The 22,957-nt window shown below is 41.1% G+C and overlaps 1 protein-coding gene and 1 pseudogene across 1 annotated transcript; one reads left to right on the top strand and one right to left on the bottom strand.

The window, feature by feature from the left end:
- The first annotated feature begins 1,424 nt into the window (after nucleotides 1-1,424).
- Nucleotides 1,425-7,582, top strand: LOC104671982 (X antigen family member 5). Its single transcript, XM_010375635.2, has 5 exons — nucleotides 1,425-1,481; nucleotides 1,810-1,889; nucleotides 2,393-2,498; nucleotides 4,368-4,493; nucleotides 7,475-7,582. Exons 2-5 carry the CDS (start codon nucleotides 1,818-1,820, stop codon nucleotides 7,495-7,497), a joined length of 327 nt encoding a protein of 108 aa, XP_010373937.2. The 5' UTR covers nucleotides 1,425-1,481; nucleotides 1,810-1,817; the 3' UTR covers nucleotides 7,498-7,582.
- Nucleotides 7,583-12,116: 4,534 nt separating this feature from the next.
- LOC104671981 lies at nucleotides 12,117-13,322 on the bottom strand (annotated as a pseudogene).
- Nucleotides 13,323-22,957: the final 9,635 nt, after the last annotated feature.

Genomic DNA, 22,957 nt, shown 5'->3' with positions numbered 1-22,957 from the left:
CAGAGCTGTGGAAGGAAACGTCATGACTTCTTTCTTGCCAACTATGACACAGCTGGTAGGTCAGCAGAGCAGTCCTCCCAGAAGTTGAAGTGTCAGTGAGTGGGAGGGAAAGCAGAAGGGCTTCCCGTAGGTTGGACCACTCGGTCCATGGCCTCATATAGATCCTCATCCTTCTACTAAAAGGCAGCGCCATCACCATGGCCTTGCTGTTGCGCGGTCCTGGGCAGGGGAGGAAGTAAGGGCATAGTGGGGAGGAGGGTCAGATGAACATGGAATGAGTTGAAGGGTGACATTATTTGCAGTATTTCAGTCTCAGAGGCATAAAAAATACCATACAGAGAGGATGGATTCCAAAGTCCTTAGTGGGGACCTTGGAAGGAGCAGAGGACAGGGCATGGGGAGATAAGGAACGGCAGTGCATCTCTTAAGGCAAGAGGGGACCTCACTGCGCATGCTCCTTTGGTGCCTCCTTAGTGCGCATATTCACTGGGCGTTTTCCCATTGGCCCTTCGCCCGTATGGTGAACGCCGGGGAGCTGTGATCCTGCAGGTCGGGTCCCGGAGGTCTGGATTCTTTCTCCCCTGCTGAGACGCAGCCAGTAGGTCCACAGGCCGCTCCAACTAGGAGTTGAAGCGTGAGTGAGAGTGCGGAGGAGCCAGCGGGCTTCCAGAGGGTCGGGGCACATGATTGGTGACTCCGAGTGAGAAGGGGCTTGATGTCGTCGTCCTTCTCGTGCGGCCCCGCAGCTATGGGCCTTCTTGTCTTGTCGGGGTCAGAACGAAGGAAGAAGCAGGGCCTCAGAGTGGGACGGGGGTTAGGTGAAGCTGGGGCGATGCTGGGGTGCTGTTGGTGGTATTCCAGTCCCAGAAACGCCTAGAACTTCCAACAGAGGACAAATTCCAGACTCCTCAAGGGGCATCAGGCCTGGAATGTCGTGGGCGGTAAGGAAGGGGCCTGGAAATTGGGAACACTGCGTACTGGTGACCGCCACCCCAAGGTTTGTATAGTGAACCGCAGAGGTGCCCGCCCGGTGAGGACTGCCCAGTGCTATGTGGCAACTTCTCAGCTCCATCTTGGAAGTTCGAATGGGTGGGAGGGGCTATGCATTCCAACAAAACTCGATTTTAGGGGGGAAATGGGCCTAGCAAAGGGTTGTGACAAAGGCCACGGGCACTTTAATTTTAATTCTCAAGCTGTATTTTCCTAAATGTCTCGCGATGGAGAGTCCAATTGTGAAACCAAACCTCATTGGAAATACCGTGCGTCTCTTGCCATAAGCCCTAAGGCATTGCTCAGCTAGCTTGACGAACATAAGTGGCTGTGCAAGTATTCGATTCAGAAGGCATACGCACTTATACATGCCCTCTGACTTACTTTTCCATGTCTTACCAAATTTTTAAAAATTGCAAGTTAGCATTTGGCCATGGAAGTGCTCAAATGTAGTATCCACTCACATGCATTTTTCCAGTCACGGTATTCTGGTTTTTGGTGTGGTTTGGTTTGGTTTGGTTTGGTTTGGTTTGGTTTGGTTTGGTTTTTTTGAGACGGAGTTTTGCTCTTGTTGCCCAGGCTGGAGTGCAATGGCGCGATCTCGGCTGGCTGCAGCATTCGCCCCCGGGTTCAAGCGGTTCTCCTGCCTCAACCTCCCGACTAGCTGGGATTAAGGCACTCACCACCACACCCGGCTAAGTTTTTGTATTTTTAGTAGAGACGGGGTTTCACCATTTTGGCCAAGCTGGCTTCGAACTCCTGACCTCAGGTGATCCATCCCCCTCAGCCTCGGCAAAGTGCACACTGTTCTGTTTGCAGACTGAAATATGAGTTGGCGAGGAAGAAGATATAGACCAAGACGATGTTTACGACTTGCTCAGCTGGTTGGGCCTATGCCTGTGAGTAACTGAACATTCGATTTTTTCCAATAGCAGAAGTTTTTTTTTGTGTGGTAGTTATTGTTGAACTAGTATAGATACACTGATATAAAGGTCTCCCATGTTGATAAAAAATGATCATGGCATCTCGTGAAGGACAGAGTAACCCAAGAGGACTACACACTGTTTTCGCCTGGATGTGTGAACTTGTGTTCCTCGATTTGACTGGTGATTTCCTCCTCATGCTTATTCATAGCACATTACACCCATTCAACCCCACATGAATTAAAATGGCTTCCAACGCCATTGAGGGTAATGGTCTCAGAGTAACCTCTCTATGGGAAGAGTAACTTAATGAAGAATAAGTATGTGGAATGGTTTTGGGATAGTGTTGGAGCATGTCTTTAAACATGCATATGATCAGAAGTATCTGTGTAATCTGTATATTCATATTATTGACATGCATTGATAAGAAGAATTTTTTATCTGCACATGCACACACCATGCCCCTGCCCTTGTCCCAGGAGCCCAGTGTGCCAGAGCCTCAACAAGAAGGACCACCAACTGAAAGTCAGGATCATACACCTGGTCAGAAGAGAGAAGAAGATCAGGGTGCAGCTGAGATTCAAGGTGCTGGGAAGGGAAAGAAAGAATGTCTATGGGGGGAGGAGGCCTGTGTGTGCATGACGCCTTATGCCATGACCAGTAACAGGAGGAAAGAAAACAACAGGAAAGGATCTCAAACATTTGCTGAGAGTTTTGCAAGAGGCTGGAAATGTGATGGGTATAGTTTGCAGCTTCCTGCAGTCCCTGGATATGATGAATCTTCTCTTTTTCTTTGAGATGCATTTTGTATGCTTGAAAATATAGTCCTTCCTAAATCAGATGAAACCATTTAATTGGTTGTATAAAAATGTACATTATTTCACCAGTTTAACGTGATAGTCTTAGGATGTTGCAGTGAGATCTTCTCAGCCATGGTGTTCACAGTGTTGTAAGCACCCTTTGATAGCATGTGGAGTGCCAAGTCACCCTACCATATAACACCCCAAATAAAGCCCATTTGCAAAGGAATCTTAGCCTCATTTTATAAATAAGAAAACGGAGGCCGGGCGTGGTGCCTCACCCCTGTTATCCCTGCACTTTGGGAGGCCGAGGTGGGCGGATCACTTGAGGTCAGGAGTTCGAGACCACCGTGGCCAATATGGTGAAATCCTGTCTCTACTAAAAATAATACGAACTCGTTGGGCGTGGTGGCACACACCTGCAATCTCAGCTACTAAGTAGGCTAAGGCGGGAGAATTTCTTGAGCCCGTGTGGCAGAGGTTGCAGTGAGCCGAGATCACACCACTGCACTCCAGCCTTGGTGACACAGCGAGACTCCGTCTCAAAACATAAAAATAAATAAATAAGAAAACTGAGGCTCAGAGATAGAGACTTAGCAAGAAAACTCGACTCATGGAGAAGGAATTCGTATTTTGTTCCAAGGTATGCATTCTTCCTACCATCTATTTTAGAAAATGTGAATGATTTTGCTCAAAAATGCTTAATACTCAAATGTGTCTGTACTATAAGGTACTTCGATATTGGCTCAGGACAAAACGCAGTTCAGTGAAGCAGGATAGCAACTCCAGAAAAGAAGTCAATGAATGACAGCCACTGTTTCCTTTGATGTATATTTTTGACAGTGTGTTTGGTAAAAGGTGGATAACTCAGGATGTTGGCGTACAGGTAACTTTATTAGCAGGATATGGAGGGGGCTTTGAAAAGTTGTTTCAATATTTTTATAATTAGAAAACTCCAAGTACGATAAGATCATCATGAAACAGAAATTGTTTCCTCAACGGATAGCATTTTCAAACTAATCAGAGACAGAATTTGGACCATGGATTATTTTAGCAATTCCCTGTTAAGGGGTTTCCAGAATACGACTGTCAACAATGCTCATTACTTTCTTTGCACTTCAGTACCCGTACTCCCACTGGAAGACAGTGGTTTTGCTGTTATATTTCGTACTTTTTTTCTTAATGACATTCACGTATGGAAAGTCACATATAGGGGCCTTTGGATCTAAGAATTACTTTAATAAAGTTTAACCCCAACATTTTCAAGATACCTCAACAGGGGATGAGTGTCAGGACCATAAGATTTGTCATAGGCTCACCAATACATTGATCTAATCCTTCAGAAAATTACATTTAAGTTACGATTAAAATGCTATCCATGAGGCCGTCTTCGGTTTTCCTAGGTAGCTGTGTGTTTATAATACACAATGGTAAAGTATGGGAAACGTAGGTGTGCTGAGACTTATCCTCAGATTGTCATTTAAGATAAGGTATCATAATACAGGAAAACAAACGTGGGACATCTTTGCTTCACATTTATTACCACAGTAGCTTATAGGCTTTTACTGCATAACACCGAGGAAAAGAAAAGGATCAGTTCCTTATTTATCATTCCCGTTTGGCTGCTCCAGTCGACATCCTTGGTATTTTTCAGTGCCCGACCTGGAAGCTGATCTCCAGAAGCTGTCTCAGTCAAAGACTGGAAATGAATGCGGAGATGGTCCTGATGTCCAGGGGAAGATTCTGCCAAAATCAGAGCAATTTAAAATGCCAGAAGGAGGTATGTTACCCATTAAGATTCAAAATTATGTGCTGTCTGTATTCCATAATATTATACTTTTGATAATAAAAGGAGAGAATCTTACTGCCCCTTTAAAAATAGAGTTCAAATGCAGACTTTCTTTGGAAGGTAATTCAGACCCTAGAAGCCTGACTGCAAAACTGAAACACTGTCAGATACAGACACAAATTGGGTCAAAGCCATATTGAATCATCAAATAGCAAAGCATTTTCTTACTTCTGAGTATAACCAACAGCTAACAATTTGCAGATTATTTTGTGATTTCTGCTTTTCACAAAAACATAATGCACTTGTAATACCACTTTGTATGAAATATGCTGATCCCTGAAGGAGATTCTCGTACCAGCTCTTAACATAATTTGTGAGCTTCTGGATAAATCACATAAATCCTACACCCATTTTTGCTTTTATTGAAAGTAGTGAATGCACATCAGATAGATTAAAGTCCACTTCAGTGCTGATTTCTACATGCTCTGGTTCTGTTGGAGAGAATGCAAAGATACTCGGATTTTCATGATTTGTTTATCATAACGATCAGCTTCAGTCCAATTGTAATATCTGAGTTGAGATTTCATTGCTTCTAAGAAAACAAGCGGGCACTCTGCTTGATGTTTGTTTTTCCGTAAGGAGACCTTCATGAGTGTTCTTGAATTTTGTCAGATCCTGAATTCTCTCAGACTCTTAAACAATGATTGTTTTATTTTTATTTTTGCTTTTGTTTTGTTTTGTTTTGTTTTGTTTTGGTTTGTTTTGTTTTGTTTCGGACGAGGTCTCCCTCGGCCGCCCAGGATGGAGTGCAGTGGTCCGATCTTGGTTCCCTGTGACCTCTGCCTCCCGGGTTTAAGCGATTCTCATACCTCAGCCTCACGTGTATTTGGGATTACAGGTGCATGCCACCATGCCCAACAATTTTTTGTATTTTTAGTAGAAACAGGGTTTCATCATGTTGGCCAATCTGGGCTCGAACTCCTGACCTCAAGTGATCCACCTGCCTCGGCCTCCCAAAATGCTGGGATTACAGGTGTGAACCACCTCCCTCGCTGGACCCAATGATTGTATTTTAAAGTCTTCCCACAGTGAAGCCTTGAATGACTGAATAATAAAATAGAAAGAGACAGTCAAGGTTTTGTGGCCCATGAAGTAGGGAGCCTGCATGTAGGTCAGTGATGCTCAAAGTGGTTGGAAGATGCCTGTGCTACGCATGCTCCCTACCCTTCTGTCAGTCTTCATGAGCTACTGTGTGTAATTAGATTGAAGACACATACGGCAACCTCTAACCATATCAGAGGTTATATATTACAGGTTTCTGCCTTGAGTCATCAGATGATATGATTTGAAGTTCAAAGACTATAACGTACTAAGTCCTGAGTAGTCCACATAAGTATCTTTTACACATTTTTCAAATTGCTGACTTAATTAGAAGAACTTCTGAATTTAAAGGATGCACTGCATTTTTAGGGGAGAAATTATCTAAATGATTTACTCCACACTGGTGAACCACTCCATTAGACTATTTACATTAATAGATAGTGTGTAGACGATTTCCAGGAGCCTACTGAACAAGCCTCAGTTGTATTCTTAGGACAGTCATACCGTTAAATGCATATCTTATTAAAATAGATAACAAATTACATGATACAAGAAAATAATACTGAGACATAAAAAATAAAAGAGTCACAGAATAAACTTAAGGGAAAGGGAAACAGGCAGTAAATGAAAGGTATGAATCATTAACAAAGGGAAAACTAATCGAAAAGTAATACATTTAATAGATCATTCTTTTGAGAAATAGCTAGGAAGACAGCATCCAGCAGATGAAACAATCTTGAAGAAAATGGAAAAAGCACAACACGGAATATGAACAAGACCCAGATATTGAATGTAGGGCATAATTGAAAGTGAATACATTCTTAAACACAGTATTTTCAGAGTATGGATGAAATGGTTGACACGCTAGGGATGCCTACATTATTTAATATATCCCTGCAATACCTGAATATCTGAACACCACAAAGACTGTGCATGAACTTGTGAAATTTGCTAGTTGTCCCTGAAAAACAGTTACTTTTAGAAGCAAATGTTTAGCTTTTCCAGATGTCTTACTCTCCGTTTTCATTTCCCTCTCCATTTCTTTTTTTTTTTCCCCCACACTGGTTATGATGTATAACTCTTTCACCTTTTAATATCAATCATGAGCGTGATACGTTAAAACTTATATGACCATTTAATTAATTATACAAATGGGAATACTTTCCAGTGAAAAAAGTGTCATTATTCATATTGACATGAGGACTATAGGTGAAAACTGGATGCAAATGGTTAGTGTATGTTAAAAAAGAACAAAGAAGGGTCAACTAGCTCAAAGCAATATCATAGCACTTCTTCACAACAGAGAAAAAACAAATGCAATACTGGCCTTTCTATTCATTTCGCATATGTATTTCCTAATGGGACATTAACAGTTTTCTCAAAAGATAGCTTTCAGACTGTCTGCAGGAACCTATTGGACATTCAGACCATACTGTCAAGCCAAAACATTAAATTATGCATTTTTTTCTGGAGGAATTTTTTCACAAATTCCTTCTGTTTCTTCGGGTTTTTTTTTTTTTGTGTTCTGGTTGTATTTTCAGTAAAACTCTACACATTGTTTGCCATCTACTTTAAGCCCCTTCTAATAGGTTCACCTGATTTAATGTGATCTGTCCTCAGACTGTCTTTTGGTTTCCTTCTAGCACAAAAAGCAGGGTGTGTTTTAAAAATGTTGCTAATGTATATGTTTGGAAGTGTATCCTCAAAGTCTCTACGGAGGTCTAGTTGAATATTAGCCACAGGAAGACTCTTTGGATTCTGGTTTTAGTCCATTGTATAAAACTAAACCTTTGGTGTCCTTTGCATGCCTTTAATTTCATGTGAATAGAGTTCTGCTGGTAATGTTTCTGCCTGTTATGTTTCTATCGCAGGGGAAGGGAAACCACAGCTTTAAACAAAGACAACCGAAAGAATGCAAACTGGATTTATCCGAGATATTTGACTTTTAAAAATCTCAATAAAGTTTTCCAGTTTTCGCCAAAGAAGTATCACACACCTGTTGTTCATTTATTCTCACATATTAGACAGTATTGAACATTTTGGCCGGGTGCAGTGGCTCATTCCTGTAATCCAAGCACATTGGGATGCTGAGGCAGGAAGATTGCTTGAGCTTGGGAGATTGAGACGTGTTTGGGCAACATGGCAAAACCCCCTCTCTACAAAAATAGATGAATGAATGTATGAATATATGCACATATGTATGTAGGTGTAGTCTCAGCTACTCTGGAGGCTGAGGTGGGAGGATCCCTTGAGCCTAGGAGGTCGAGGACGTAGGTAGTCATGTTCACGCCACTGCAGCTCCAGCCTGGGTGAATGCGACTCTGTCTGAATAAAATATAGTATCATTTTTGCAACGCTGCATTCTGATTGAGCTGGTATGCACATGTGTGATATTGTGAATATATATATATATATATTTGGTCCTGGACCCTGCTTACTGTCATACAACTCCTACAGGTTTTGGAATCTCCACATAGTGATATCTTTTTGTATGCTAGTGAATTGACCATTTGCTGGCAGCTCCTAGGTAGCTCTAGGATGGGGGATTAGAGGGTTGGGACTTTTCAGCCACATCCCCAACCTTCAGGACAGGGAGAGGGGCTGAAGGTTAAGTTGATTACCAATGGCGGGCCAGCAGTTTAGTCAATCATGCCTATATGATGAAAACCTCCATCAAAACCCAAAAGGACAGGGTTCAGAGAGCTTCTTGCCTAGTGGAACACATGGAGAGTGGCATGCCCGTAGAGGCCATGGAAGCCCCCTGCCCCTTCCTTCTATTCCTTCCCCTATGTATCTCTTTATCTGCATCCTTTGTTAGGATAGCCTATTTTCCACAAAATATGTGAGAATTCCCCAGGCTATGGAGCTGGATGAAAGAACTAGGGCCTAGGTAGAAGAAAGGGGAAAGCAACTAGGGGCAACTTGCTGAAGCAAAATTACTTGGATCCTACCTACACTGTCTCCTTACACGTGATGGCATGACATAGCCATGGGATTCCATCCTGCCTCTTACACACTGGCCTTGAGATGGTGGGCAAGATACTTACGTCCTGTGGGACAGTTTCCCCATTTTTAAGGTGAAATTAGAATATTTACACTAAATACTTGCTATGAAGAATAAATTAAATAACAAGATGCAGGCATTACATTGCAGATAAATTTACTAGTTATCTTTCCTTAATCCCTTTAAAATTTCAAATATTTTCATTCCATTTTTCTTTACAACTACATCTCTAGTATGTGATAACTGCTTTGGAATTTCAAGTAGGAATATCAGTCTACCTTTTTAAATGCATTTGACTTCAGAAAGTGATTTCATGTAAATATGTAAGTTAAATAGCAGTGTAGCTGGCATCAGACATGGCATTGATTCTGAAGCTGATTTGTAAATAACCGAGGTGTGACAAGGCCAACCCTATGTCAGTACTATGTGCTGAAAACTTGTTTGATGTGTGTGATGCCATGAAGAATCAGTCTATTCCAGTCAGTCAACACCACACAACTCAATATCACAGTGTGTCAAGAGCTCAGGCAGTCCCTAAGCAGCCCTGTGGTGGCTAACGGGGCCACAAGGATCACCAGTGCAGTTGTTATTTTGGCTTGTCATATATTCATCGATTTGGCGGGTAAGAAGACAATGAGCCCAAATGAATCAAAGTGGTTGATTACTTGCAGACTCAGCAAAAGCAAGATTAGCATTGTGTCAGCACTGTGTCCCTAGTCCCAGGGTACCACACTGAATTGGAGAAACTCAGTGACAGTACGGATGGTGGGTCTCTCTGCCTGTGAGGAGCCCACAGTCATACCCTAAGGCCAATTTTGAAACCACACTGAATCCTGAACCCAAGATCACACCTTACCGAGCTGCGACTATGGGACAGCAAGGGTGACCCAGCTCCCGAACATCTCGCACAGAACACCTTAGGGATGTCATCCATGCTTGTGAAGAGGAGGAACCTGTGTCAGTGACTACCCTGAACTGACTTGCCTGCTGACAGTTCCCCTAAACCAAAGATGCAAATCAGTTGTTTAGACTGAACGGGGAACCCTAGAGGGAAAGGTTTCTTTGCGGGATGCCACAATGGAGGCCTTGGCCAGCTCCTACCTGATGAATGTATGTCCTGCTGGGGGTGCCCTAACAAGGGTAAAGTCTTGTAGTCCAGGGGTATCACCTGTGCCCTCTGGGATTGTTCTTACCTGTGTGCCCTGAATATCCCATCACTGCCTCATCCCTGGAAGGCGTGCACATCAACTTCAGCTTCCTTCAAAATTCACTCCATATTCACCTGACCCTCCCTCTATGGCCCTTGTTCCTCCCTTTTCCAGACCCCTCAAGGGAGCAAGTTCATTGTGGTGTCGCTGACTTCTAGTAGAAGGATGAGGATCTCTATCAGGCCATGGACCAAGTGGCCCAACCCATGGGAAGTCTGCCCACTTTCCCTCACACTCACTCATACTTCAACTTCTGGGAGGACTGATCTGTGGACCTACCTGATGTGTCATAGTCAGCAAGAAAGAAGTCATGACATTTCCTCCCACAGCTCTGCAGGGACAGAAGGCAGACAGCAAGACCCATGGGCAGCAGGAGCTTGCGTAGGAAGAGACTTGCCCATTGAGCCAGGGACTTTCAGGGACAGCCAGACTTTTCTCGCTGTCACCATGATATCAGCAGCCACTGCCATCACACTGGCTGCAGCAGGGAGGCCCAGCCAGGGCTGCATGCTCTGTGGAGCCAGCAGGAGCCAGGGACAAGTGGGATCCCCACCTTTTATGAGTTGGGGAGGGAGCTCCTGGGTGCACTTGCAGCTGTAGACCCAGACCTCTCGCTCTATGGAGCAGGCAGGAGCCCTGCCCTCCTGGGCGGGACTGCAGCCACCCAAGTTGTGGCTGCAGATCCAAGTCTCCCTGTCCTCTTGGGGGGACTGTGAGCAGGCAGGATCCCTGCCCTCCCGGCTGCAGCTGCAGCCAAACGATCCATGGCTGCAGACCCAGGAGCTGGGGACAAGTGGGAGGCCCATTCCTTCAGATTTAGTGGGTTGGGAGCTACCTAGGAGCAGCTGCAACTGCCCTCCCAAGTGCAGGACCCAGGCGTGTCTGCAGCCTGCACTCTCTGAAGCCCGGGAAGGCCCCCACTGCCGCTGCAGGCTCAGAAGTGTCTCCTCCCACTGCCTGATCTCTACCTGCTCCCAGCACCCACTCTGATTTCAGAGCAGGTTGGGAGCTGAGCCCCTACACTGTCACAGCTCAGCCAAGTGTGCACATGGCCAGGCCAGTACTGGCATGCCAGCCCCTTGCCACCTCAGACACCTCCAGAATTTGACTGCTGAGGAACATGAGAGGGGAAACCAAGGGGGTTCTGAGGGCAGCTGGGTGGTGGCCTGCAGGTGCCCCTTGGTGTGAGCAGCCTGGGCACCATGGACTCCAGTGGGAGGCAGACAGGATCCAGAGCAGAAGGGGGCAGTCCCTGGTAAGGCCCCACCTTCAGGCCAGGGACTGGCCAGGCTGCCAATCCCAGAGACCAGAGTGTGGACTTGTGGTGCCTTTTCTGGACCCATCCATGGCTGCCCATGGACCAATGTACATGCACTTTCTCCCCTCTGAGGTCCGTAAATGCCTGGGACTCAGCCAGAGCGGGGCAGAGGATGGAGAGACAATGGGACGACCAGCTGCAGAGAGGAGCTACCCTCTCCAGGGCCTCTTGTCTGCTAAGAGCTGCAGACGTTGGAAAGACCTGCCTGCAGAGAGAGGCCACACTCTTCAGGGCCTCCTCTCTGCTGAGAGCTGAACACTTGACCAAACAACCTGCCTACAGAGGAACTACCCACTGCGGATCTCCTCTGAGCTGTTCTAACACTCAATAAAGCTCCTCTTGTTAGTTTTTTTAAAAAGTGAATATACAATTTATTTAACATTCGAACTTCATTAAGATATGTGCAATATGGCAATTTCATGGGGGATTAAACCCTACCTAGGATGATTGCTTGCTGGTGCTTAGCAACAGGGTCCAGTTCACACTTAGCACTAATTAAATATTTTATTGAATAAATACAATACCAAACAAAATGTATTCAAATGCTTTCTAAAAAAAAAAAATTTAAAGGTCTTTCTACTCAGGCTAATGACTAACACAATAAAGGCAGATATGCTAGTTAAACATAATTGGCTGATTTTATACAGCACCTATATCTTTTAGCCCACGAGTATATTATTAAATGATAGAGAGCATCTAATACAACCATTTCTACAGAATTAGGAAATAAATTTCTAAGAAAGATTTTACAAACCCCATCTTTTATACCCACCCCAACAGTCTAACTCTAAAGGGGATAAAGCCAATGACTTTCCTCACAAGAGCTCATGACTAATGTAGCTTTGCTATCAAAATCTATATTTCTGATCCATTATGAGCATTGAGATAAGATTCAAGTATTCCCAAAGAAAGAACCACAATGCATATTGTGATCACCTATTCAGCAACAGCGAGTACTGCATCCAAAACTCTCATCCCAGGAATTAAATAAGGTCAGCCACATTCATGGGAATCTCCTCTACTGCAGTATTGTAGAAAGTCTCAATGTCACGAAGAATCCTCTTGTCTTCTTCAGTAACAAAGTTTATAGCCACGCCTTTCCTCCCATATAGACCCCCTCTGCCAATTCTGTGAATATAGTTTTCACAATTGGTAGGTAGATCATAATTTATAACCAAAGACACTTGTTGCACATCAATCCCGAGAGCCAACAAGTCAGTAGTGGTCAGAACATGGGTTGACCCTGATCAGAATTCCCTCATGACAACCTATCTCTCCTTCTGGTCCATGTCACCATGCAGAACAGAAACTGTGAAGTCTCTGGCATGCATTCTTCTCAGTCAGCCAGTCCACTTTGCGCCTTGAGAAAAATAACAGCCTGCGTAATAGTCAGTGTGTCGTACAAGTCACAAAGTGTATCCAACTTCCATTCCTCTCTCTCTCATCATTAATATAAAACTGTTTGATTCCTTCAAGGGTCAATTATTCCTTTTTCACCAGAATTCGAATTGGATCTCTCATGAATTTTTTGGTCACTTCCAACACATCAGTTGGCATTGTGGCAGAAAGCAACACAACCTGAATACTTGTATTTAATTTTTGGAAAATCTCATAGATTTCATCCTTAAACCCACGGCTCAACATTTCATCTGCTTCATCCAAAACAAACATTTTGATCCATTTTGGAAAAAGAAACTTCTGTTTCACATATCAAACACTCTCCCAGGTGTACCAATAACAATATGTGGTGCTTCAGCCTGCAGTTTTTGCATTTCAGTTCGAACATTTGTTCCACCAATACAGACATGACAAGTTGCTCCCATATAGTCTCCAAGTGCCAGAATTACCTTTTGGATCTGTGGAGCCAGTTCTCTGGTGAGGGCCAATATTAGTGCTTGGGTCTCCAACTGTTGCAGGATGGAGAAAGCAAATGTGGCTGTCTTGCCAGTACCTAACTGAGCTTGAGCAATCACATCATACCTTTTCATACAGGTAATAGTAGCTCTCTGCTGAATAGTGGAAGCCTTCTCAAAATCGTAAGCATAGATGCCCCCAAAGAAGAGCTCCTTTAAAGTCATATCATCAAAGTTATCAACAATCTCATTCCAGTTGCTGTCAGTTACACCATCGGGGTCCATTCCTTCTGGGCTGCCATGTTCTCTGTTATAATCCATGGAGCCACCAGACATGATCCAAAAAAACACTAAGTGCCCCACTGAAAAGTCCTCTTTGTCTTGTTTGCCCTCCACTTGTCTGCATACCTTATTCTTCCTGGATGCAGGACAAGAACTTGAGCAAGGGCGCCACCAGCCACAGAGGTTTCCAGCCAGAAAATCGACACCCCAAAGATCCCATAACACCCGTATCTGCATCCACAGGGCATTGTTTAGTAAAAAGAAAGGGACTTAAGAGAGCTTTTGTTTCTTTGCCCAAACAATCTCCTGCTTTGAGAAACACTGGAAGCACACAGTCCCATGTCACCCTTAGTGGAGGATGTATTTCTTTTGTGACAGAAATAAGGAATTTTATGTCTGTATTTACACATGCTTTTTTCTAAGGATGTTGCTCTGTTGCCAAGGCTGGAGGGCAGTGGCACAACTCCTGGGTTCAAACAATCTTCATCCTGCAGCCTCCCAAGTGAGTGGTACTACAGGTGTGGATACAACACCTGAGCAATCGATTCATCTATTTTTAGAGAGTGGTCCCACTATGTTGTCCATGCTGGTCTCAAATTCTTGGGCTCAAGAGATCCTCCCACCTTGGCCAATTTTTATACATGCTTTAGTTAATCACTTTTTTCTGTGATTCTGGGTTTTCTGCCATGCTTCCAGTGAATGTAACAATAGAAGATCTTACAGGGCAATAATCCTACTGCATTTATAATCAGACTAACAATTATTACACTTCAGCTTTTATGTCACCATTATGCTTAAATGACACATTGACCAAGACATAGAATTAAAGATTCTGAGATTTTGACATTATTAACAAATCAACTTGAGAAATATACAATCGTGCACTATCAGGAAAATTCTTGCCCTGAAACTCATGTAGGATAGGTGAACCCCAAAGTTTGAGCTTATTCCAATACTTTTACTGAATAGTACTGCTCCTTTCTGAACAGGGCTAACCCACAGGCAGTGAGCCAGCAGGCAGCAACCTATGGGCTCTTGACAACTGTATTTTTACTCATTTATACCCACTTTCAGTTCCATGTAAATGAAGGGGTAGGTTAATGCAAATTGAAGGGCGAGTTGTTTAGAACTGTCTAGTGATGCAGGGGAGCAGGGGAGAGTAAACTTCTGGATTGTTGCCATGCCAGTTGTAAACTGTCATGGCACTGGTGGAAGTGTCATGTGCTAGTGAGCAATGAGGGCAGCTAGAGATTGAGGTCATCTCTGTCTGCGGGTTCATGCGGGTTTCTTCACGCTATCCTGTGAGGACCGTGAATTAAGTCCTGTCAGGACCTGGAATTAAGTCCTGTGTGTCTTCTACTTCAAAACTACATGAGAATGCAGGGTTTTCTTTCTCACTAAAATCAGGTCTCCCTTTAATCATCCCAAGCATATTTTTTATTGCATGCAGTCATTCAAAGTTTGCTTTTTCACAAATGCTTAGCCTAAGTCTTCTATTCAGCTTCAGTTTCAGCTTAGGATGTTTAGGAAGACCCATCAGCCAAATTCTATGCCAACAAGATTTCTGGCATCCCTATACTACTTTGTGATCCTGATAATTCTTATGTAACTGTCATATCTAACCAATAACACATCATCAGTATATAAACAAACCATAATATTTGGAGTTACGGTTATCATGTGAACATTCTCCTTCAATAATAGGTAATATTTTTAGACGTAACTTTGAATAAAAATCTATTCATATATTGATATATTGCTAGTCACTGAAGGTACAAATGTATATGAATCATAGGTAGAGTAATAATGTGCCATAATTAATGATGACTGTAAAAATTCCTAATATTACGTATAGAAACAAAGAATAGCCTTTCAGATGAGTAGTTGGGAAATAGATTGAGAGTTCAATAAAAAGAGAGCATATGTTAGCTAGAAAATATCTGGAAGAATGTTATATTCTTCTTGAATAGACCCATGTTTATATAAATGTATGCATTATAACACAAATATGTCTTTATTCATAAACATAGTGAAAAACATTCATTTGTATCATGCTTTTAATTTTGCTTGTTGAAAAATTACGAAAGAGAAAATCATAAACAAAAAATCTCAGCAATGGGGGATTTATAACAGTGCCCTTTAACTGCAGCATTATGAAGAATATACATGGGGTATTCGTTGTATATTCAAAAATAAGTGTTTTCTAATTTGATGGAGAAAGTTTCAATTTAAATTTTGCTTTATTTTTCATTCTGAAATTACTAGAAGTTGCATAAGTGTTTCTATATCTTTATAATTTGAACTGTTTTGGTGCTAATTTTCCATTTTATTCTTATATTGATTTATCATGTGATATCCATACTGTTTTAATTTTTTTCATCTCAAGGATTTTTGTTTGTGTGTACAAAGAATATTAACTCTGTCATGTTATATAAAGAATAACTTTTCTGTTGATATATTGTTTCAAAATTGTTGATGACTTCTATTATTTTTTCTTCTTTAAAAATGTTTACTTAACAACTAATAATTGTATATATTTATGGGGTACAATGTGATGATTTGATATATGTATACAATTTAAGATATGAGTGAGCTATAAAAGGGACTGGATAGAAGTGCAGCAAATTGTTTATCTCACACCGTGAAATTGTGGCTGTTTTTATTCTGCTATTCCAATATTTTACAATTTTCTATAAAAAAAATCCACTACTTTTTAATCAGAAAAGAAATAATTAAGAAAATTATGTGAGATTGAGGTCACAATCTCAGATAAAAGATCTTACAGGGCAATAATCCTACTGCATTTATAATCAGACTAACAATTATTACATTTCAGCTTTTATGTCACCATTACGCTTAAATGACACATTGACCAAGACATAGAATTAAAGATTCTGAGATTTTGACATTATTAACAAATCAACTTGAGAAATATACAATCAAGGAAATTAATATTAAATTCCTTTAGAGATAATATACAATCACAAATCTTTGATAAAATAAATAGCAATATGCTATTTACTTTATTATGGTAAACTTCTGGTTCATTGCAATGGCATTTATAAACTGTCATTATGCTGGTGGGAATGTCCCATGCTAATATAAGCAATGAGGGCAGCCAGAAATCACCCTCACAGCCACCTGCTGGTTTCTGCCAGTTTCACTATCTGATCCTGTTTTAGTCAGTAGGGTTATGACCAGAAAACAAGTCCTGCTGGTCTCCTACCTCACATGTTTGTGTATTCACATGAGTCTTGGGCCAAGTTCCCCCGACTGAAACCATGGTATCATAAAGCTGGATAATTTATGGAGGGGATAAAATAAGATCAGAAAGTAATCCATAATTTTCAATCTGTGAGTAAATAAATAATGGATGTAAAAGTGTACACAATAACGCAAAGCAGAATAATACGTATTAAATTAATATGAGATCAGCAAACTTTTCTTTAACAGGCCCGACAATAAGTATTTCAGTCTTCGTAGGCCATGTAGTTTCTGTGTTATATTGTTGTATTTTTTAGAAATAATACTTTAAAATGTAAAAAAAAAAAAAAATGCTTATCTCAAAAGCTATGTAAAAATAAGCTATAGGCTGGATTTAGCTTTCAAGCCATAGACAACTAGCCCCTGGATTATCTTTTAATTTAAATATTTGAATACTGTATTTTTGTACCAGTAGTCAAAATATTAAAAAATGAGAGTCCTACCTTCAGGTAAGATTTTGAAAGCCTCAAGAGAAAGTCACTCCAGTCCTGAAAATGAGCAATATTCTAATAATCTATAAGATGTTAGGGGATTTACATGCTACTATAAAGACACATGCACACGTATGATTATTGAGGCACTATTCGCAATAGCAAAGACTTGGAACCAACCCAAATGCCCATCAATGATAGACTGGATTAAGAAAATGTGGCACATGTACACCATGGAATACTATGCAGTCATAAAAAGGAATGAGTTCATGTTCTTTGCAGGGAGATGGATGCAGCTGGAAAACATCATTCTGAGCAAACTATTGCAAGGACAGAAAACCAAACACTGCATGTTCTCACTCAGAGGTGGGAACTGAACAATGAGAACACTTGGACACAGAGCGGGGAACATCACACCTGTAGTGGGGTGGGGGACGGGGGAGGGATAGCATTAGGAGAAATACCTAATGTAAATGACGAGTTAATGGGTGCAGCAAACCAACATGGCACAAGTATACCTATGTAACAAACCTGCACCTTGTGCACATGTACCCTAGAACTTAAAGTATAATAATAAAAAAAGATTATAGGGGATTTATTAGATCATGATCCAAAAAAGATCATCAAGGTAATGAGGCAGCCATGGGAACTGATACAAAAGGGCGACTAATCCCTCTAAGGAGAGATGAGACACACAAACTGCGTCACCTCTGGCAGAGCACATGTGGAGGAAGTGACAGTCATAAAAGTGAGTAAGAAGGAAACAACTGAATATGTAACAAATTCATAAAGGCCAAACACAGGCAACTGAGAGAGTTGGAATCCCTGGAAGTCTCAGAGACAAGTGGAATTTACATCCACAGGCAGAGTGAGATCCTGTCTCAAAAAAAAAAAAAAAAAAAAAAAGTCCGAGTTTATAATACTGGATAAAAAGGTAAGAACAAAAATAACAGATGCTGGTGAGTTTGTGTAGAAAAAGCAACACTGGCACCCTGTGGGCTGGAGTATAAATTAGGTCAACCATTGTGGAAAGGAGCGTGGAGATTCCTCAAAGACCTAAGAATAGAAATACCATTTTAACGCAGCAATCCCGTTGCTGGGAATATACCCAAAGGAACACAAATCTTTCTATTATAAAGATACATGCACATGTATGATCACTGCAGCACTATTCACAATAACAAAGACATGGAATTAACACAAATGCCCATCAATAGTAGACTGGATAAAGAAAATGTGGTACATATACACCATGGAATACTATGCGCCCATTTTAAAAAGCGAGATCATATCCTTTGCAGGAACATGAATAGAGCTGGAGGCCATTATTCTTAGCAAACTAATGCAAGAAATGAAAAATAAATACCAAAATATCTCACTTATAAGTGGGAACTAAATGATGAGAACGCAGGGACACACAGAGGGGAACAACACACACTGGGGCCTATTGGAGGGTGGAGGGTGGGAGGAGGGAGAAGATCAGAAAAATACCTAATGGGTACTGGGTTTAATACCTGAGTGATGAAATAATCTGTACAACAAACCCCTATGACACAAGTTTACCTAGGTAACAAACCTGCACATGTACCCCTCAACCCAAAATAAAAGTTTCAAAAAAAAAAACTCAAAAAGATTGTGAAATATTCTGATCTTTCTACTGAGAAAAAAAAATCAGTTCATTTCTTTTTATTAAAAAGGGAAGGAAGGAAGGAAGGAAGGTGGGAAGGAAGGAAGGTAGGAAGGAAGGAAGGAAGGAAGGAAGGAAGGAAGGAAGGAAGGAAGGAAGGAAGGAAGGAAGGAAGGAAGGAAAGAAGGAAGAGAGGGAGGAGGAGGAGGGAGGGAGGGAGAGAGGGATGGAGGGGAGAAGGAGAGAAGGAGAAGAAAACAGAAAAGAAAAACAGGGCTGAACAAATGTGTCTGTCTCTACCCAAACAGCTCTTGATGAGAAGACACTTTGAGCAACTTGAATGTCGAGTAACATAAATCAGAGGGTCGCAATCATCTCCATTTACCACCTTTCAAAAGTTATTCTGGCCGGTTTTTCTGAGCGATTCAATCCCGTCTTGGGCTCCATTGAATCCATGTATTCTCCTGAAGGGCACCTCTTCCCTGGATTAGCAGCCCAGCTGAGGACCAAAAGAGACTGGTTAGTTTAGGAAAAAAAGGAAAAGAAAAATACAAAAGACCAACATTTCCTCCCCCATGATATTGTTCTCCTTTTTACATTTCCCACTCAATCTACAGAAGGATGTTTGAACCCCAAAAGGTCAAAGCTAAGAGAGCTCTGAGAGATCATCTGATATAGTCATTTTTCAAGGAACTTTTAGCACCAGAACACTTCTGTGAAATGAAATTTTATCCAAAACCCTACTGCAGAAAGTGGGGGATAAAATAATATTGTTAGACAAATATATCACTTCAGTTTCAAGCTATCTTTCTATAAAGGCTATAAAAGAGTTTGATTTAGGTTCTTTTGAAGAACCTTACAAATTATTCTGTGGATTTCTGCATAACACTTAAGTTTTACATTAACTTCTGCATCTAATTTTTTGGTATTTTTATTGTTATGGCACAGCTGCTAGAAGATCTTGATTTTCACAATACATTTATCAGTAATTTGTATCTTGAAAAAACCCCACTTTAAAAATAAATAAGTAAAGGATAGAAGAATATATAACCCCACAAATATGAACGAAATAAAAACTGGAGGTATTAATACCTCACAAAGCACACTTTATAGTGGAGATTATTACAAGGGACAAAGTGGAACATTACATAAAAATCATAGAGAGGTGCATTGATTCAGGAGACAGAAACACCATGAGTATATATGCACCTTCAAAATACATGAGGGAAAAACAGATACATCAGAAAGAAGAAATAGACACATATGCACTTATAGTAGAAGACTTCAACATTCCTGCCAGCAATTGGTAGAAAAAGTGTACAAAAAACACCAGGATATATAAACGCAGAAGGCTTAAACAACACTATCAAACAACATGGCCTAATTGATATTCATAGAGCAATAGCAGAATGCACATTCTTCTCAAGTGCTCATGGAATGTTCACCAAGGTAAACCATATTATGGGCCAAAAAACAAAACTCAACAGATTCAAAAGGAATGAAATCTTATAAAACATGTCTTGTGACCACAAAAGAATTGAAATAGAGATGAGTTGTGGAAAGATATCTGGAATCCATGAAATAGTGGAATTAAACAATACTTTTAAGTAATGCAGGGATGAGAGAAGAAATAGTAGGGAAAATTTTATTTTTATTTTTACTTTTATTTTGTATTATACTTTAAGTTCTAGGGTACATGTGCACAACATGCAGGTTTCTTACATAGGTATACATGTGCCATGTTGGTTTGTTGCACCCATTAACTCATCATTTACATTAGGTATTTCTCCTAATGCTATCCCTCCCCCATTCCCCACCCCACGACAGGCCCCAGTATGTGATGTTCCCTGCCCTGTGTCCAAGTGTTCTCATTGTTCAATTCCCACCTCTGAGTGAGAACATGCAGTGTTTGTTTTTCTGTCCTTGCAATAGTTTGCTCAGAATGATGTTTTCCAGCTGCATCCATCTCCCTGCAAAGAACATGAACTCATTCTTTTTTATGACTGCATAGTATTCCATGGTGTATATGTGCCACATTTTCTTAACCCAGTCTATCATTGATGGACATGTGTGTTGGTTCCAAGCCCTCGCTATTGTGAATAGTGCTGCAATAATCATACATGTGCATATGTCTTCATAGTAGCATGATTTATAATTCTTTGGGTATATACCTGGTAATGGGATGGCTGGGTCAAACGGTATTTCTAGTTCTAGATCCTTGAGGAATCGCCACACTGTCTTCCACAATGGTTGAACTAGTTTACACTCCCACCAACAGTGTAAAACTGTTCCTATTTCTCCACATCCTCTCCAGCACCTGTTGTTTCCTGACTTTTTAATGATCGCCATTCTAACTGGTGTGAGATGGTATCTCGTGGTTTTGATTTGCATTTCTCTGATGGCCAGTGATGATGAGCATTTTCTCATGTGTCTGTTGACTGCATAAATGTCTTCTTTTGAGAAGTGTTTGTTCATATCCTTTGTCCACTTTTTGATAGAGTTGTTTGATTTTTTTCTTGTAAGTTCGTTTAAGTTCTTTGTAGATTCTGGATATTAGTCTTTGTCAGATGGGTAGATTGCAAAAATTTTCTCCCATTCTGTAGGTTGCCTGTTCACTCTGATGATAGTTTCTTTTCGTGTGCAGAAGCTCTTTGGTTTAATTAGATCCCATTTGTCTATTTTGGCTTTTGTTGCCATTGCTTTTGGTGTTTTAGACATGAAGTTCTTGCACATGCCCAGGTCCTGAATTGTATTTCCTAGGTTTTCTTCTAGGGTTGTTATGGTTTTAGGTCTAACATTTAAGTCTTTAAGCCATCTTGAATTAATTTTTGTATAAGGTGTGAGGAAGGGATCCAGTTTCAGCTTTCTACATACGGCTAGCCAGTTTTCCCAGCACCATTTATTAAATAGGGAAACCTTTCCCCATTGCTTGTTTTTATCAGGTTTGTCAAAGATTAGATAGTTGTGGATGTGTGGTGTTATTTCTGAGGACTGTGTTCTGTTCCATTGGTCTATACTTCTGTTTTGGTACTGGTACCATGCTTTTTTGGTTACTGTAGTCTTGTAGTATAGTTTGAAGTCAGGTAGCGTGATTTCTCCAGCTTTGTTCATTTTGATTAGAATTGTCTTGGCAATGCGGGCTCTTTTGCGGTTCCATATGAACTTTAAAGCAGTTTCTTCCAATTCTGTGAAGAAAGTCATTGGGAGCTTGATGGGGATGGCATTGAATCTATAAATAACCTTGGGCAGTATGGCCATTTTCACAATACTGATTCTTCCTATCCATGAGCATGGTATGTTCTTCCATTTGTTTGTGTCCTCTTTTATTTCACTGAGCAGTGGTTTGTAGTTCTCCTTGAAGAGGTCCTTTACATCCCTTGTAAGTTGGATTCCTAGGTATTTTATTCTCTTTGAAGCAATTGTGAATGGGAGTTCACTCATGATTTGGCTCTCTGTTTGTCTGTTACTGGTGTATAAGAATGCTTGTGATTTTTGCACATTGATTTTGTATCCTGAGACTTTGCTGAAGTTGCTTATCAGCTTAAGGAGATTTTGGGCTGAGACGATGGGGTTTTCTAAATATACAATCATGTCATCTGCAAACAGGGACAATTTGACTTCTTCTTTTCCTAACTGAATACCCTTGATTTCTTTCTCTTGCCTGACTGCCCTAGCCAGAACTTCCAACACTACGTTGAATAGGAGTGGTGAGAGAGGGCATCCCTGTCTTGTGCCAGTTTTCAAAGGGAATGCTTCCAGTTTTTGCCCATTCAGTATGATATTGGCTGTGGGTTTGTTATAAATCGCTCTTATTATTTTGAGATACGTTCCATCAATACCGAATTTATTGAGAGTTTTTAGCATGAAGAGCTGTTGAAGTTTGTTGAAGGCTTTTTCTGTATCTATTGAGATAATCATGTGGTTTTTGTCTTTGGTTCTGTTTATGTGCCAGATTACGTTTATTGATTTGCCTATGTTGAACCAGCCTTGCATCCCAGGGATGAAGCCAACCTGATCTTGGTGGATAAGCTTTTTAATGTGCGGCTGGATTTGGTTTGCCAGTATTTTATTGACAATTTTCGCATCGATGTTCATCATGGATATTTGTCTAAAATTCTCTTTCTTGTTGTGTCTCTGCCAGGCCTCGGTATCAGGATGATGCTGGCCTCATAAAATGAGTTCAGAAGGAGTCCCTCATTTTCTATTGATTGGAATAGTTTCAGAAGGAATGGTACCAGCTCCTCTTTGTACCTCTAGTAGAATTCAGCTGTGAATCCGTCTGGTCCTGAACTCTTTTTGGTTGGTAGGCTATTAATTATTGCCTCAATTTCAGAGCCTGTTATTGGTCTATTCAGGGATTCAACTTC

The sequence above is a fragment of the Rhinopithecus roxellana genome, chromosome 7 (assembly GCF_007565055.1).
Source record: "Rhinopithecus roxellana isolate Shanxi Qingling chromosome 7, ASM756505v1, whole genome shotgun sequence".
Classification (NCBI taxonomy): domain Eukaryota; kingdom Metazoa; phylum Chordata; class Mammalia; order Primates; family Cercopithecidae; genus Rhinopithecus; species Rhinopithecus roxellana.
This window is presented reverse-complemented; position numbering and strand designations above follow the sequence as displayed.

What these genes read in the sequence shown, in the direction of transcription:
- LOC104671982 (XM_010375635.2), top strand. Translation starts at nt 1,818, where the DNA reads ATGAGTTGGCGAGGAAGAAGATATAGACCAAGACGATGTTTACGACTT. An exon ending in GGGTGCAGCTGAGATTCAAG is followed by an intron (nt 2,499 to 4,367) that starts GTGCTGGGAAGG and finishes GGTATTTTTCAG; the next exon opens with TGCCCGACCTGGAAGCTGAT. An exon ending in ATTTAAAATGCCAGAAGGAG is followed by an intron (nt 4,494 to 7,474) that starts GTATGTTACCCA and finishes TTTCTATCGCAG; the next exon opens with GGGAAGGGAAACCACAGCTT.